Source organism: Leucoraja erinacea, chromosome 13, assembly GCF_028641065.1.
Source record: "Leucoraja erinacea ecotype New England chromosome 13, Leri_hhj_1, whole genome shotgun sequence".
Taxonomy (NCBI): domain Eukaryota; kingdom Metazoa; phylum Chordata; class Chondrichthyes; order Rajiformes; family Rajidae; genus Leucoraja; species Leucoraja erinaceus.
In genome coordinates this window covers 1,975,591-1,992,586 of record NC_073389.1, presented here as the reverse complement: position 1 = coordinate 1,992,586, position 16,996 = coordinate 1,975,591, and the positions used below count along the sequence as shown (strand labels likewise).

The 16,996-nt window shown below is 45.1% G+C and overlaps 1 protein-coding gene across 2 annotated transcripts in view; it reads right to left on the bottom strand.

Annotated features, from left to right (window-relative positions):
• spag17 (sperm associated antigen 17) overlaps window positions 1-16,996 on the bottom strand; it is a 207,179-nt gene that overhangs the window by 50,545 nt on the left and 139,638 nt on the right. For both annotated transcript variants that reach the window (XM_055644261.1, XM_055644262.1), the window contains exons 40-44: window positions 15,477-15,650; window positions 13,666-13,779; window positions 10,664-10,715; window positions 9,536-9,632; window positions 6,285-6,338 (exon numbers count right to left, since the gene is read on the bottom strand). In XM_055644261.1, coding sequence (XP_055500236.1) covers window positions 6,285-6,338; window positions 9,536-9,632; window positions 10,664-10,715; window positions 13,666-13,779; window positions 15,477-15,650 — 491 coding nt within the window. The remainder of the gene's footprint in view (window positions 1-6,284; window positions 6,339-9,535; window positions 9,633-10,663; window positions 10,716-13,665; window positions 13,780-15,476; window positions 15,651-16,996) is intronic.

The following is a 16,996-nucleotide window of genomic DNA, read 5'->3' as shown; positions in this document are numbered from 1 at the left end:
TAGATAATAGGTGCAGGAGTAGGCCATTCAGCCCTTCGAGCCAGCACAGCCATTCAATGTGATCATGGCTGATCATCCCCAATCAGTACCCCGTTCCTGCCTTCTCCCCATATCCCCTGACAGCTATCTTTAAGAGCTCTATCTAGCTCTCTCTTGAAACAGATAAATCTACTGGTAGATAGGGAAGAAGCCCTATAAAAAATAATTTAAACAAAGTATATCTTATTGGGTCACAAGTATTCGCAAATCGATAAGTTAATTCGCAAATCGGTAAGTTAGCGAATTAGTTAATTTATCAGCCAATATAAGTAAGGTTTGCTCTAGGGGAGTGGACTGTCGGGGAGTGGCCTTGTCGAGGGAAGTGCCTTGTGAGAAAAGAGCGAGTCTTTGGCTCGAGAGACTTCAGCGAGGAGGCTGAGAAGAGGAAAGTTGGAGAGGGTGAGACAGTGAAAAAATGACAGGCAGCTGATTCAGTGTGAGGCTTGCAGGATGTGGGAGGTCAAGGGCACTACTGGTGCCTCTGGCTGCTACAACTGTGGAAAGTGTGTCCAGGTCACGAAGGATCGTGTTGGGGCACTGGAGAGGCAACTGGATGACCTCAGGATCATCTGGGAAAACGAGAGTTTCCTGGACAGGATCTACAGCGTGATCGTCACACTGCAGATAATGGAAGAGAGAAGGTGGGTGACGATGAGGGAAGAAAGCTTGGAGTACAGGAGACCCCGGGGGATGTACCTATTGAAAACAGGTTCACCCTCTTGGAAGCTGTCGGGACAGAAGACATTGCCATTGTGTGTGGGGGACAGGTCTGCGAGTCAAAACGTGGTGCTGAAGCAAAGCCGAAGAGACAGACATCAGGCAGAGCTGTGGTAATCCTGAGAAGTACAGACAGGGGTTTCTGTGGCAACAGGTGGGATTCAAGGATGGTGAGTTGCCTCCCTGGTGCCAGGATCCAGGATGTCACGGACCGATTACAGGGCATCTTCAAGGTCAAGGTGAGCAGCCGGAAGTGGTAGTGCATGTCGGCACAAATGACATCGGGAAGAAGAGGAAAGAGATTCTGCAGCGTGACTTTAGAGAGCTTGGAAGAAGGCTGAAAAGCAGGACCTCCAGGGTGGTTATCTCCAGTGTGCTTCCAGTTACTCGTGCTGGTGAGGGCAGGAACAGGGAGATAGCAGATCTGAACGTGTGGCTGAGGAGCTGGTGCAGGGAGCAGGGATTTAGATGCTTAGACCACTGGGACCTGTTTTGGGGTAAGGGTGAATTGTACAAAAGGGACGGGTTGCACCTTAACAAGCGGGGGACCAGCATTCTGGCAGGCAGGTTTGCCAACGCTACACGGGTGGTTTAAACTAAATAGTGGGGGGGGGGAGGAGACAAATTGTAAATACAAGGATGGAGTTAAAGGGAAAGAGAGTATAAGAATAGTTACGAAAGACACCAGAAATAATGGGGCAGAAAGCTCAGGAAGGGATAGGAGAGTATGGCCAAGTGAAATAAGAATCGATGTGAAGAATGAAGGGAGTAATGGATTAAAGTATTATATATGAATGCACGAAATATAAGAAATAAAGTGGATGAGCTTGAGGCTTAGTTGGCATAAATTGGCAAGTATGATGTTGTGGGAATTACAGAGACATGGCTGCAAGAGGACCAGGGCTGAGAACTGAATATCCAAGGGTATACCTCCTATCGAAAAGACAAACTGGTGGGCAGAGGGGGTGAGGTAGCTCTGTTGGTGAGGAATGAAATTCAGTCCCTTGCGAGGGGTGACATAGAATCAGGAGATGTAGAGTCAGTATGGATAGAACTAAGGAATTGTAAGGGTAAAGACCCTAATGGGAATGATCTACAGGCCCCTAAACAGTAGCCTGGATATAGGGTGCAAGTTGAATCAAGTTAAAATTGGCATGTCACAAAGGTAATGCTACGGCTGTTATGGGAGATTTCAACATGCAGGTAGACTGGGAAAATCAGGTTGGTACTGGACCACATGAAAGGGAGTTTGAAGAGTGCCTTCGTGATGAATTCTTTGAACAGCTTGTACTGGAGCCTACCAGGGAGAAGGCAATTCTTGATTTAGTGTTGTGCAATGAAATGGATTTGATAAGGGAACTCGAGGTGAAGGAGCCATTAGGAAGTAGTGACCATAATATGATGTTTTAATCAACAACGTTTAAAGAGCAACAGAAGTTAACTAAAAGGGCAACACGGGGAGAAAAGATGAGGTATGAAGGAAAGCTAGCCAAGAGTATAAAGGATAGTAAAAGCTTCTTTATGTAAGTGAAGAAGAAAAAATTAGTTGAGACCAAAGTTGGGCCCTTGAAGACAGAAACAAGTGAATTTATTATGGAGAACAAGGAAATGACAGTGGAGTTGAACAGGTACTTTGGATTTGTCTTCACTGAAGAAGATAGAAACAATCTCCAACATGTACTAGTGGCCAGAGTGACCTGGGGTGACAGAGGAACTGAAGGAAATTCACATTAGCAGGAAATGGTGTTGGGTAGACCGATGTGACTGAAGGTTGATAAATCCCCAGGGCCTGATGGTCTGCATCCCAGGGTACTTAATGAAGTGGCTCTAGAAATCATGGACGCATTGGTGATCATTTTCCAATGTTCTATAGATTCAGGATCAGTTCCTGTGGATTGGAGGGTAGCTAATGTTATCCCACTTTTTAAGAAAGGCAGGAGAGAGAAAACAGGGAATTATAGACCAGTTATCCTGACATCGGTGGTGGGAAGATGCTGGAGTCAATTATAAAAGATGAAATACCGGCACATTTGGATAGCAGTAACAGGATCGGTCCGAGTCAGCATGGATTTACGATGCATTAGTCATGCTTGAGTAATCTTCTGGAATTTTTTGAGGATGTAACTAGGAAAATGGACAAGGGAGAGCCAGTGGATGTAGTGTGCCTGGACTTTCAGAAAGCCATTGACAAGGTCACACATAGGAGATTAGTGGGAAAAATTAGAGCACATGGTATTGGGGGTAGGGTACTGGCATGGTTAGAAAATTGGTTGGCAGACAGGAAACAAAGAATAGGGATTAACGGGTCCTTTTCAGACTGGCAGGCAGTGACTAGTGACAGGCAGTGACTGAGCAAGGCTCAGTGCTGGGACCGCAGCTATTTACAATATACATTAATGATTTAGATGAAGGGATTAAAAGTAGCATTAGCAAATTTGCAGATGATACAATGTTGGCCTTCATAACAAGAGGAGTTGAGTACAGTAGCAAAGATGTCCTTCTGCAGTTGTACAGGGCCCTAGTGAGACCACACCTGGAGTATTATGTGCAGTTTTGGTCTCCAAATTTGAGGAAGGACATTCTTGCTATTGAGGGAGTGCAGTGTAGGTTCACGAGGTTAATTCCCAGGATGGCGGGACTGTCATATGTTGATAGAATGGAGCGGCTGGGCTTGTATACACTGGAATTTAGGAGGATGATAGGGGATCTTATTGAAACATATAAGATTATTAAGGGTTTGGACACACTAGAGGCAGAAAACATGTTCCCGATGTTGGGGGAGTCCAGAACCAGGTACCACAGGTTAAAAATAAGGGGTAGGCCATTTAGAATGGAGATGAGGTGGGAGTCTGTGCATTTATGTAAATAAAGCTTGGTGCATGGACACTACCATCATCGAGAGTCACTGCTCAGCTAACCTCGAGTTTCTCATGGTTAAATGCAGACCATTCTTTCTTCCCAGAGAGTTTACTTCCACTGTTGTGACTGCAGCCTATACTCCTCCGGATGCTAATGCTAAGCTTGCAATGAAGGAACTGCATACTACCATGAGCAAACAACAGACTCACAACCCCAAGGCAGCCTTCATTGTTGCAGGTGACTTAAATCACTCCAACTTGAAGACTGTACTCCCCAAATTCCACCAACATGTCTCCTTCGCCACTAGAGAAGACAAGATACTGGACAAAGTTTACACCAACATGGCTGAAGACTACAAAGCCGTCCCCCTCCCCCACCTTGGACAGTCTGATCACCTCTCATTGTTCCTGCTCCCAAAGTACTCTCCACTCATCAGACGTGTTAAACCCACAGTGAGGACAGTTAAAGTTTGGTCAGAGGGAGCGGACTCCACACTTCAGCAGGGTTTTGGAAACACTGACTGGAATGTGTTTGCAGCCCAGGCCACCCTTGACTCCCACACGGACATTGACTCTTATACCTCCTCCGTTTTGGACTTTATCAACTCCACCATCAACAGTGTCACCTCCCTCAAACGGATTACCACTTTCCCGAATCAGAAGCAATGGATGAACAGAGAGGTCAGGCTACTGCTGAAGGCAGGTGCCACCGCTTTCAGGTCAGGCGATGCTCGGGCCTACAGTTCATCCCGGGCTAACCTGTTGAGGGGCATCAAGAAGGCCAAGCATAGCTACAAGCTAAGGATCGAGGAGCACTTCAACAACAACTCCGATCCGCGGCGCATGTGGCAAGGCATCCAGGCCATCACAGACTACAAACCCACCAACTCCACCCCTACATTCAGTGACGCCTCCTTCCTTGAGGAGCTAAAACACTTTTATGGTCGCTTTGACAGGGACAATCAAGAGGTGGCCATCAAGGCTGTGCTCCCTGCTGATCACTAACCCCTCGCACTCACCCCCATCAACGTGTATGCGGCACTGAGCAGGACTAATGCACGTAAGGCTGCTGGCCCTGACGGCATCCCCGGGCGCGTGTGCTCAGGGCCTGTGCTGCGCAGCTGACAGACGTCTGGACTGACGTCTTCAACCTGTCACTTGCCCAAGCAGTTGTCCCCATGTGCTTTAAAACCACCTCCATCATGCCGGTGCCAAAACACTCCACTGCGGTAAGCCTCAACGACTTCCGCCCAGTTGCACTTACTCCCATCATCACTGAGTGCTTCGAGAGGCTGGTCCTGGCGCACCTCAAGGCCTGTCTACCTCCCACACTGGACTACTAACGCAAGTTTGCCTACCGCAAAACCAGGAGTATAGAGGATGCCATCTCCACGGCACTTCACTCGGCCCTCTCCCACCTCGACAACAGAGACACTTACGTAAGAATGCTGTTCATCGATTTCAGCTCAGCATTCAACATCCCCTCCAAACTGACCACCAAACTCAACAACCTGGGCATCAAGCCCTCCCTCTGCAACTGGATACTGGACTTTCTAACCAACAGACCCCAGTCTATTAGGTCAGACAACGACACCTCCTCAACCATTACCCTGAACACTGGCTTTCCATAGGGCGGTGTGCTGAGCCCTCTCCTCTGCACCCTCTTCACCTATGACTGCACACCTGTACATGGTACTAACACCATCATCAAGTATGCAGACGATACAACGGTGATTGGCCTCATCAGCGACAACGATGAGTCAGCCTATAGGGAGGAGGTCCAGTTCATAGCAGCATGGTGCGCTGACAACAACCTAGCCCTTAACACCAAGAAGACCAAGGAGCTCATTGTGGACTACAGAAGGTCTAGGGGTGGCACGCACATCCCCATCTCTCTCTGCCCTCACTCTCTACCCCCCCCCCCCCCCCCCTCTCTAGACGCGCCTGCGATTTGGGGGCTATGCGTCAGTAGATAGGCTGATTATGGGGTAAAAGGAACAAATTAATAATATTAATATATTAACAAGGGGGGTAGTTAGCTTGTTGGGGAGGGTAGTTGGTGTGTGTGGGGGGGTGGTTAATGTGTGTGACGCCGCATGCCGCCTCCCCCCCCTCAACCGCACGTTGGGGGAACAGACCCAATGGGTCTGCACTTGGTCTAGTACATATATATATTTTACTGTTCCATTATTCTGTGTTCGCACTTCTGGGTGAGATGCTAACTGCATTTCATTGTCTCTGTACTTGTACACTGCACAATGACAATAAAGTTTGAATCAGAATCTGAAATGTTTTTACACCCAGAGAGTTGTGAATCTGTGGAATTCTCTCAGAAGGCAGTGGAGGCCAATTCTCGGGATGCTTTCAAGAGAGAGTTAGATGGAACTTTTAAAGATAGTGGATTCAAGGGATATGGGGAGAAGGCAGGAACGGGGTACTGAATGTGGATGATCAGCCATAATCACAGTGAATAGCGGTGTTGGCTCGAAGGGCCAAATGGCTTACTCCTGCACCTATTGTCTATTGTCCCCAATGTAACAGTGCTGGCATCCTGGAAATTACAGGTTTATGCTGCCAAAGGGTCAGGTTCCACTTTGCTTGATCATTTGTTCAATTTAACCTGTTCCTCATTTTGACATGCCTGTTGAATCTTCCTTCGTTCATTGTTACCTGTATAGTGCAATTTTCTGTGGCCATTGGGATATATAATCTTGTTTGGTGGTCCTGCAGAAATATGACAAAGGAGGATTACTAAAAGATCTGACAAGTCATCCGCAACCCCTTATGATCTAAAATTATTACATAAAAAGTTTAATATAGAACATTGAACAGCACAGCGCAGTAACAGCCCCTTCGGCCCACAATGTCTGTGCCAAACGTGATGCTAAGACTAACTCTTGTCTGCCTGCACATAACCCATATCCACCCATTCCCTGCACATCTGTGCACCTATCCAAACGTCTCTTCAATGTCACTGTTGCATCTGCCTCCACCTTCACCCCACTTTCCAGGAACTCACCACCCTCTGTGTGAAAACTGTCCCCGCACATATTTTTAAACTTTACATGCAACAAAACCTTTTCACTGGCACACGTGACAATAAATGAAACTTTAAAAAAAAAACTAAAACTTTCATTATGGGAAGACGCATGGGATGAAAGTTTACAATATATACATCATTGCTCGTTAAACACTAGACTTTGCTTAATACAGTTTAAAATATTACATCGAAGACAAAATTAAATAGGATCTTCCCAAGTACTTCCCTCTCTGTGATAAATGTCAAAGAAACCAATTTAACTCACATTTTTGTAACTTGCATAAAAATGCAACATTTCTGGACGGACAGTTAAACATTTTTATCTCTAAAGTTATCGATAATCAACTGGACCCAGATCCAAAATGAATAATATTAGGATTATCAGAACATACCGCAAACCTTACGATAAGCCAGAGACACTTTCTTGATTACAGATTATTAACTGTGAAAAAATTAATACTTCAATTTTGGAAAAAAACAGCAACTAACACATGTGGATTACGGAAATGACCGAGACCTTGCATATTTTTAAAAATATGGTCTCCATTTATTGAATTTTTTAAAAAAGTAAACTGGTTTAACACAAAATTAAAGTCTCAACTTGAGCTTAGGGTTGGATGAACAACTATACTCAACATCTCCCAGATCTATCTCCACAATCTTTATATTTGTAATCTCCTTTCTTTCTTGTTTCCTTTCTTTTCTATTGGTTTACAGTTTCTCTTATCTCTTTCTTTCTTTATTTCTTTTCTTTAAAAAAAATCTTAAAAATTGAAGTTATGTAAGAACTATGTAACCAGTTTGTCGTTTATTATCATATGTACATATGCTTTTAATAAAAATATTATTTAAAAAAAACTAAAACTAAATTTTAAAAAATAGACGCAAAGTGCTGGAGTAACTCAGTGGTTCAGGCAGTGTGTGTGGAGAAAAAGAATGGGTGCCGTTTCGGGTCAGAATCCTTCTTCAGATGGCATATACCAGCACCTGCAGTTCTTTGTTTCTCAAACTAAATAAACTTCCATCAAGTCTCCCCTCAACCTCCAACATTCCAGGGAAAACAATCCAAGTCTCTCCAACATCTCCCTACAGCTAATAACCCCCTAACCCAGGCACCTTCCTGGTAAACCTCGTCTGCACCCTCTCCAAAGCCTCCACATTCTTCTTTAGTGGTGATGACTGGAACTGAATCCACCACACCGCAATTTCTTTGGCTTTATGTCTCTAAAGTGGCCGGGCAACCCGTTGTCTGAAATCAATAACAAAACAAGTTGGAAGAGCCGAAACGTCACCTATCAGCATGAATTTACGATGGGGAAATTGTACTTGGCTAATCTTCTGGAATTTTTCGAGGATGTAACTAGTTAAATGGACATGGGAGAGCCAATGGATGTAGTGTACCTGGACTTTCAGAAAGCTTTCGATAAGGTCCCACATAGGTTAGTGAGCAAAATGAGGGCACATGGTATTGGGGGTAGTGCTGAAATGGATAGAAAATTGGTTGGCAGACAGGAAACAAAGAGAAGGGATTAACGGGTCCCTTTCAGAATGGCAGGCTGTGACTAGTGGCGTACTGCAAGGCTTGGTGCTGGGACCACAGCTATTTACAATATACTGTATATTAATGGTTTAGATGAAGGGATTCAAAGTAACACTAGCAAATTTGCAGATGACACAAAGCTGGGTGGCAGTGTGAACTGTGAGAAGGATGCTATGAGAATGCAGGGTGACTTGGACAGGTTGGGGGAGTGGGCAGATGCAGTTTAATGTGGATAAATGTGAGGTCATCCACTTTCATAGCAAAAACGGGAAGGCAGATTATTATCTAAATGGTGTCAAGTTAGGAAAAAGGGAAGTACAACGGGATCTGGGGGGTCCTTGTTCATCAGTCAATGAGAGTAAGCAGGTTACACAGAAAAGCTGGAGAAACTCAGCGGGTGCAGCAGCATCTATGGAGCGAAGGAAATAGGCAACGTTTCGGGCCGAAACCCTTCATCAGTCTGAAGAAGGGTTTCGGCCCGAAACGTTGCCTATTTCCTTCGCTCCATAGATGCTGCTGCACCCGCTGAGTTTCTCCAGCTTTTCTGTGTAACCTTCGATTCTCCAGCATCTGCAGTTCCCTCTTTAACAATGAGAGTAAGCATGCAGGTACAGCAGGCCGTGAAGAAAGCGAATGGCATGCTGCCCTTTATAACAAGAGGAGTTGAGCATAGGACCAAAGATATCCTTCTGCAGTTATACAGGGCCCAAGTGAGATCACAACTCACTTGGGAGTATTGGGTGCAGTTTTGGTCCCCTAATTTGAGGAAGGTCATTCTTGTTATTGAAGGAGTACAGCGTAGGTTCACAAGGTTAATTCCTGGGATGGCGGGACTGTTATATCCTGAGAGAGTAGAGCGGCTGGGCTTGTATACTCTGGAATTTAGAAGGTAAAGAGGGGATCTTATGGAAGCATATAAGATTATTAAGGGTTTGGACATGCAAGAGGCAGGAAACCCGATGTTGGGGGAGTCCAGAACCAGGGGCCACAGTTTAAGAATAAGGGGCAAGGCATTTAGAACAGAGATGAGGAAACACTTTTTCACACAGAGAGTTGTGGGTCTGTGGAATTCTCTGCCTCAGAGGGCGGTGGAGGCCGATTCTCTGGATACTTTCAAGGGTGAGCTTGATAGGGCTCTTAAAGATAGAGGAGTCAGGGGATATGGGGAGAAGGCAGGAACGGGGTACAGATTGTGGATGATCAGCCATGATCACATTGAATGGCGGTGCTGGCTCGAAGGGCCGAATGGCCTACTCCTGCACCTATTGTCCATGTTCTCCACAGATGCTGCCTGACCTGCTGAGTTATTCCAGCACTCTGTGTCTTTTTGTGTAGACTTACCTCCCAGTGTCTACTTTTGTCCACACACATGTGTCCCTCTCTGGTCTATTCATGTAAGTGGATGCCACCGCTTCCTCATAAATTGAGGCAACATCAACTGTAACATATAACGGACCGTTAAAATACTAATATTCGACAAGGACTGTAGATGGTTTATGCATGCAACCTATAATGTAGCTACCTCATCACCATTAACACGCCCTCTCATATCAGTATAACTATGATCTCCTCCCCTCCCCTCCTCCCATTTTGTCCTGGTACGCCTGAAGGCTGGGTGCTGCCAGTGCTGGGACGTGTGTGCCATGCGCTATAATAAAGACTCTTGTAAAGGTTACAGTGTGTCAGACAAAGTCCCTTTACAAGGGCCATCAAGCTTATTACATCATACTAATGCACTTGCATGAAATCAATGCTGGTTTTACTCATTAGAACACAAAGTGTTGGAGTAACTCAGTGGGTCAGGTTGCATCTCTGGAGGACATGGATTACCATGCAGGGATCCTTCTTTAGACTCAGACCCGCTGAGTTACTCCATCACTTGGTGTACTACACAAGGTCCCAGCATCTGCAGTTCCTGTGTCCCCAGTAGCCATATTCATTGCATTTTCCAATCATCTATGCATACTGACAGTTAATTAAAAAAACGTTCACATTTGCTTATTTTAGTTATTTAAAATAGCAGAGGAAACTTGAAACAAGAAAATATGCAGAAACCCTCCTTTGCAGTTATTAATTCTACAATTAAATTTAGGTCACTATTGGGGAGGTGTAGGTTCAGATGAGTTAAAGAAAAATAACGGCCACACTTTTACGCTTGCCAACAACACAGCGAGATGCAGCTGGGAGAGTTGCTGCCTCACAGCTTCAGAGATCGGGCCAATCACAACCTCTGTCTGTGTGGAGTTTGCACGGTCTCCTTGTCACTGTTAGGGACAATTTATAGAGGGCCAATTATCCTACAAACCTGCACGTCTTTGGGATGTGGAACCCGGAGGAAACCCACACGATCACAGGGAGAACATGCAAACAACACATGGATAACAATGCCCAAGGTCAGGATTGAACACATGTCTCTGGCGCTGTGAGGCAGCAGCTCTACCTGCTGCTTCTCACAACTTGGAAATGTACCTTTGCCTGCTTCCTTCTCTTCCATGTGGCATACATCATCTTCAGGGAAGGACTGTGCGGGAAGAATGGTATTATTATGCAACAATATCAAGTAGAAATAAAAGTCATAGAAGATATACTATGTAAGGATGTAAAGTGAGTGAAGCACCATATACATGAACCAATAGTATACCTGGAATAGAACGTGGATTGGTACAGAGCAGGAAAAGGCCCTTCCCTAAAATCCCCAACATCCACAGCCAACCTTTGAGGAAAGTGTTCCAGGGTCCACTTCTAGTTTTAGTCCCAAGGACAAGGTTCAAGAACAGCTTCTTCCAGCAACCATCAGGCTTTTGAATACTTCATAACACTAACCACACAACTATGATCTTCAATGCCTTTACGGACCTATTAAGCTGCAGCAAGTAAGAATTTCATTCTTCCATTGCTCGTACATATGACAATTAAACACTCATGACTTGACCTTGAATGTTAAGATCAACAATACTTTATGGATTCCTCTTTCTTGCCTTTTTCATGAGGCTCTGGTGGGTCAGGAACAAATGGATCACTGGTAACGCAATAAACCATTTTCTTTGGATTATTTTGCATGTTTGTGTTTTGACTGACGTCTCATTTGTTGGCCATTGTTATTGAAATGCAAAAGTGCAGACCTTGTCTTTTTGGGCTATGTACAAGTTTTGGTTGCATCATTGATGTCTCTGGCTACTGTTTGTGCTTTTTTGTTACTGAGAAAGACACAAAACGCTGGAGTAACTCGATGATGTTTTGGGTCGAAACACCCCTCATCCGTGCTCTATGGAGATACCACCTAACCCGCTGAGTTCGTCCTGCACTTTATGTCCTTTTTTGGTAAATTCCTTGCATCTACATTTCAGCCACTGAGAACAGTTTTGAAACAATGTACTGTTTTTGGCATTTAAACTGATGTTTAGCGATGTATAGAAACAGAAAATAGGTGCTGCACCACCATTCATTGTGATCATGGCTGATCGTCCCCAATCAATACCCCATGCCTGCCTTCTCCCCATAATCCCTCAATTCCATTAGCCCCTAGAGCTCTATCTAGAGCCCCTGTCCCACTTACGCAACCTTGACACGCTAATTAAGCGACCTCGTGACCGCGTTGAGGCGTGACGGTCCCCCGAAGGTCGCCCGCGATTTCATGCGTTCGCACAGCCGTCTGGAGCACGTGACATCATTTGAAGATGGACACAAAGCTGCAGTAACTCAGCGGGACCAGCAGCATCTCTGGAGAGAAGGAATGGGTAACATTTCGTGTCGAGACTCTTCTTCAGTCTGAAAGTAGGGTCTTGACCCGAAACGTCACCCATTGCTTCTCTCCAGAGATGCTGCCGGTCCCGCTGAGTTACTCCAACATTTTGTGTCTATCTTCAATTTTCTTGGCCCCGCTCTGGGAGTCGAAGTGGGGGCGGATCCGGACCGCAACGGCCGTGAGCCCCAGGCCGAGTTCGGCGATCGTTTGCCAGCTTCTGCTGCTGTTGAAGGTGAGATGTTGCGTCGCGACAGGGTCTAGGGCCTGTCCCACTTTGGCCGTCAGTTATGCAGCAGGCTGTTGCCGTGCGAAGATTTTGTTTGCTACAAAAAGTTCAGAGCCCGGAGCGATGTCGCGCACGACTACATACCCCTCCGCGCTTCTCAGTGGAACCGACCCCGCATGTCCATACGATGCCCGTGCGTCTCAACGCGACGACGAGGTCGTTTAATTTGTGTGCCAGGGACATGTAAGTGGGACAGGCTCTTAACTCTCTCATAAATTCATCCAGTGATTTGGCTTCCACTGCCCTCTGTGGCAGGGAATTCCATAAATTCACAATTCTCTGGGTGAAAATGTATTTTCTTACCTCAGTCTTAAATGACCTCCTCTTTATTCTGTGACTGTGCCCCCCTGGTTCTGGACTTGCCCAACATTGGGAAAAATGTTCCTGCATCTAGCTTTTCCAGTCCTTTTATAATTTTATTTGTTTCTCTAAGATCTCCCCCTCATCCTTCTAAACTCCAGTGAATACAAGCCTAGTCTTTTCAATCTTTCCTCATATGACAGTCCCGCCATCCAAGGGATCAATCTCGTGAACCTACGCTACACTGCCACAATAACAAGGATGTCCTACCTCAAATTAGGAGACCAAAACTGCACACAATACTCCAGATGTGGTCTTACCAGAGCCCTATACAACTGCAGAAGAACCTCTTTACTTCTATACTGAAATCCTCTTGTTATGAAGGCCAACATTCCATTAGCTTTCTTCACTGCCTGCTGTACCTGCATGGCAACTTTCAGTGACCGGTGTACAAGGACACCCAGGTCTCGCTTCACCTCCCCCTTACCTAACCTAACCCCATTGAGATAATAATCTGCCCCCTTATTTTTGCCGCCAAAGTGGATAACCTCACATTTATCTATATTATACTGCATCTGCCACCTCACTCAACCTGTCCAGGTCACCCTGCAACCTCCTAACATCCTCTTCACAGTTCACACTGCCACCCAGCTTTGTGTTATCCGCAAACGTGCTAGTGTTGCTCCTAATTCCCTCTTCAAAATCATTAATATATATGGTAAACAGTTGCGGCCCCAACACCGAGCCTTGCGGCACTCCACTCGCCACTGCCTGCCATTCTGAAAAGGACCCGTTCACTCCTACTCTTTGTTTCCTGTCAGTCAACCAATTTTATATCCACGTCAACACCCTACCCCCAATACCATGTGCTCTAATCTTAGTCACCAGTCTCCTGTGCGAGACCTTATCAAAGGCTTTCTGAAAGTCTAGATACACTACATCCACTGGCTCCTCTTCATCCATTTTTTTACTTGTCACATCTTCAAAAAATTCCAGAAGATTAGTCAAGTATGATTTCCCTTTCATAAATCCATGTTGACTTGGATGCGAGTCAAACTGTGAGTCACATCATAAATAAATATGAACATTTATTCTTGGTTTAATTTGCAAATGCTTCAAGTTCTAGCAGCATTTTCCTACCTGAACCAATTTGAGTAGATCAGCAGCGTGGGCAACCTCTTCTTCACTGCGTGGTTCCTTCAGCATCATCTCATGCTCCGCACGCTCCCTCCGTAGAATAAGCTCTATGTATTCCTGCAATTACAATCCCAACCAAAGGCGTTAAGACATTTAGAACTGACCTGCAAAAGAAAGTTTTCATGACTAAGGTTCTTACATATCACAAACTTCAGTTTTGGCATTAGCTGCGTGCAGTAATGGCTACAGAAAGAAATGCTTCTGACTCCCTCTAGGGTTCGGCCGTTATCTGAATTTAGGTCATGTGCAGCTTGTTCCTGATTCTGTTAGCAAATGCTCTCTATGTTGACAGCTATTTTAATTTGTCCGAGACCATTCTGTCTGAAGAAAGGTCCCGACCCATAACAACACCTACTCTATCCATGTTCTACAGAGATGCTGCTTGACCTGCTAAGTTACTCCAGTACTTTGTGGCTTTTCTTGTAAATCAGCATCTGCCTTGTGTCACTATTCTGATATTATTGGGATACTCTAGGGGAAACATTTAAGTCATAATGTTGCATTATTGGCTAACATTTTGAATCCCTACCTCCATCAGCAAAGTAGAAATATAATCTAGGTTTCCTTTACATGCGACACTTGGAAGAGAAGAACTCCCATAAATAAGTCAGTCTCCAGAGTTAAAGAAAGCGCCTATACTGTATATTATACTGTATTGCTAAAGTTCTGGAGTAACTCAGCAGGTTAGGCAGTATACTGTATATAGAGAACCTGGATAGGTGATGTTTCGGGTCGCGATCCTTCTTCAGACTGAAGGGTCCTGACCCGAAACATCACCTATCCATTCAATCCACAGATGCTGTGTGACCTGCTGAGTTACTACAGCATTTTGCGTTTTGCTCAAGATTCACGCATCAGCAATATCTTGTCACCTATTTGCTATCACTTTCTGTACTGGATCTATAATTTAATAGGAGTAATACATTGATAGTCAAGATTCAGTCAAAAGTTGTCCTAAAAACTCTACACTTGGTTGAGTAACCTTCCGGTGTTAGTACATTCAGACGTTCAGAACTGATAGGAGCAGAATTAGGCCATTCAGAACATCAAGTCTACACTTCCATTCAATCATGGCTGATCTATATTTCTCTCTTAATCCCATTCTCCTGCCTTCTCTCCATAACCCCGGACACCCGTACTAATCAGGAATCCATCTGTCTCTGCCTTAAAAATATCCACTGCCTCCACAGCCTTCTGTGGCAATGAATTCCACAGATTCACCACCCTCTGACTAATGAAATTCTTCCTCATCTCCTTCCTAAAGGACTGTCCTTTAATTCGGAGGCTATGACCTCTGGTCTAAGACTCTCCCACAAGTGGAAACATCCTCCCCACATTCACTCTGTCCAGGCCTTTCACTATGCGGTAAGTTTCACGAGGTTCCCCTTCATCCTGCCATCTGGAAGAAGGTACAGGAGCCTGAAAACTGTAACATCTAGATTCAGGGACAGTTTCTTCCCAACAACCATCAGACTATTGAACACTCCAATCTCCAACTAAACTCTGAACTACGAACTGCTTTGGTTGCACTAGGGACATTGGGCTTAGTTTTGTCTTTGCACTTTATTATTTTTTTTTAATTTCTTGAACTTTTTTTTGTTTATTATATTACTTATTGAGTACTGTGATACAGAGCGATTGTGCTGCTGCTGCTGCTGCAAGTAAGAATTTCATCGTTCCGTTTCAGTCCAGGTTGGTTGGAAAATCTGCAATTAGATTCTGCCAAAATCCCACAAAATATGTGGAAGAGTTACCTTCAGACAGTTCTGCATCATGAGCTTCTTTTCTTTGTTGATGGGCTCGTATTGAAAGAGCTGATGGACTTCCAGGACTGGGGGACACTTGATGACAACAGGAGTTGGGGAGACTGGCTGTGATGCTGGCTGGTCGCAGGGCTGCATGCCGACGGGAGGCCCTGGCACCTTGCACTGGAAGCAAGAAGACAACCAGAAGAAGATGTCAGACAATTTCTGTACCTGGCAGTCCTCTATCTTTCAAATTGTATTGCATTTAATCTCATAAAATGAAGAGAATTTTACAAAAGCTCTGTAGGTCCCAGCCTGATATGCCATCTATACATAGACACAAAGTGCTGGACTAACTCAGCGGGACAGGTAGCATCTCTGGAGATATGGATAGGTGACACAAGGTTGGAACTGGGCAGAACGTGAAGGCGTTGCGGGAGTTCTCCGGGAGAAGCGGTTGCGGGGATCTCTCCCCGGGTCTCTTCTCCCCGGACCCGCGAGCTCCGATGTCCCAGTCCACCGGACCTCTGGGTCATGATCTTTCTTCAGACTCTCCTTTTTCCTATCCTTTTCCGTCAGAGATGTTGTCCGATCTGCTGAATTTCTCCAGCACTTTGTGTTTTGCTCAAGATTCCAGCACCTGCAGTTCCTTGTATCTCCAGATGAACATTGATTTCTTAAATTCAGTCAGAGTATACAAGCTGGGCTTGTATACTCTGGAATTTAGAAGGATGAGAAGGGATCTTATTGAAACATATGAGATTATTAAGGGTTTGGACACTCTAGAGGCAGGAAACATGAACCAGAACCAGAACCAGGGGCCACAGTTTAAGAATAAGGGGTAAGCCATTTAGAACGGAGATGAGGAAACACTTTTTCACACAGAGAGTTGTGAGTCTGTGGAATTCTCTGCCTCAGAAGGCGGTGGAGGCCGGTTCTCTGGAGGCTTTCAAGAGAGAGTCAGATATAGCTCTTAAAGATAGAGCAGTGAATGGATATGGGAAGAAGGCAGGAACGGGTACTGATTGGGGATGATCAGCCATGATCACATTGAATGGCGGTACTGGCTAGAAGGGCCGAATGGCCTACTCCTGCACCTATTGTCTATGTCAACTTAACGTACCCTTCTTACTAGAAGGTAATCATGTAGAAAATCTGGGAGTAGATAATTATAGTCATATATCACTTTAAAACAGGTCATTATGTGTGAACTTTGCATGTTCTCCCTGTGACCCCGTGGGTTTACACTGCATGATCTGGTTTCATCCCACATCCCAAAAATGTGTTGGTTTGTAGATTAATTGGTCTCTGTAAATTGCCTGTAGTGCGTATGGAGTGGATGAGAATGTAGGATAACATAGAACTAGTGTGAAAGGGTGATTGACGGTTGGCGTGCACTCGTTTGGCTCAATGGCCTGTTTGCTCTCTGCATCAATCAATGGATTCATCCCACCACATATACACTGACCAGGAGACACCTCTCTTATCAGTCGTATCTTCCGGCTCTTGGGCTGCAGCCATCTCTGCCT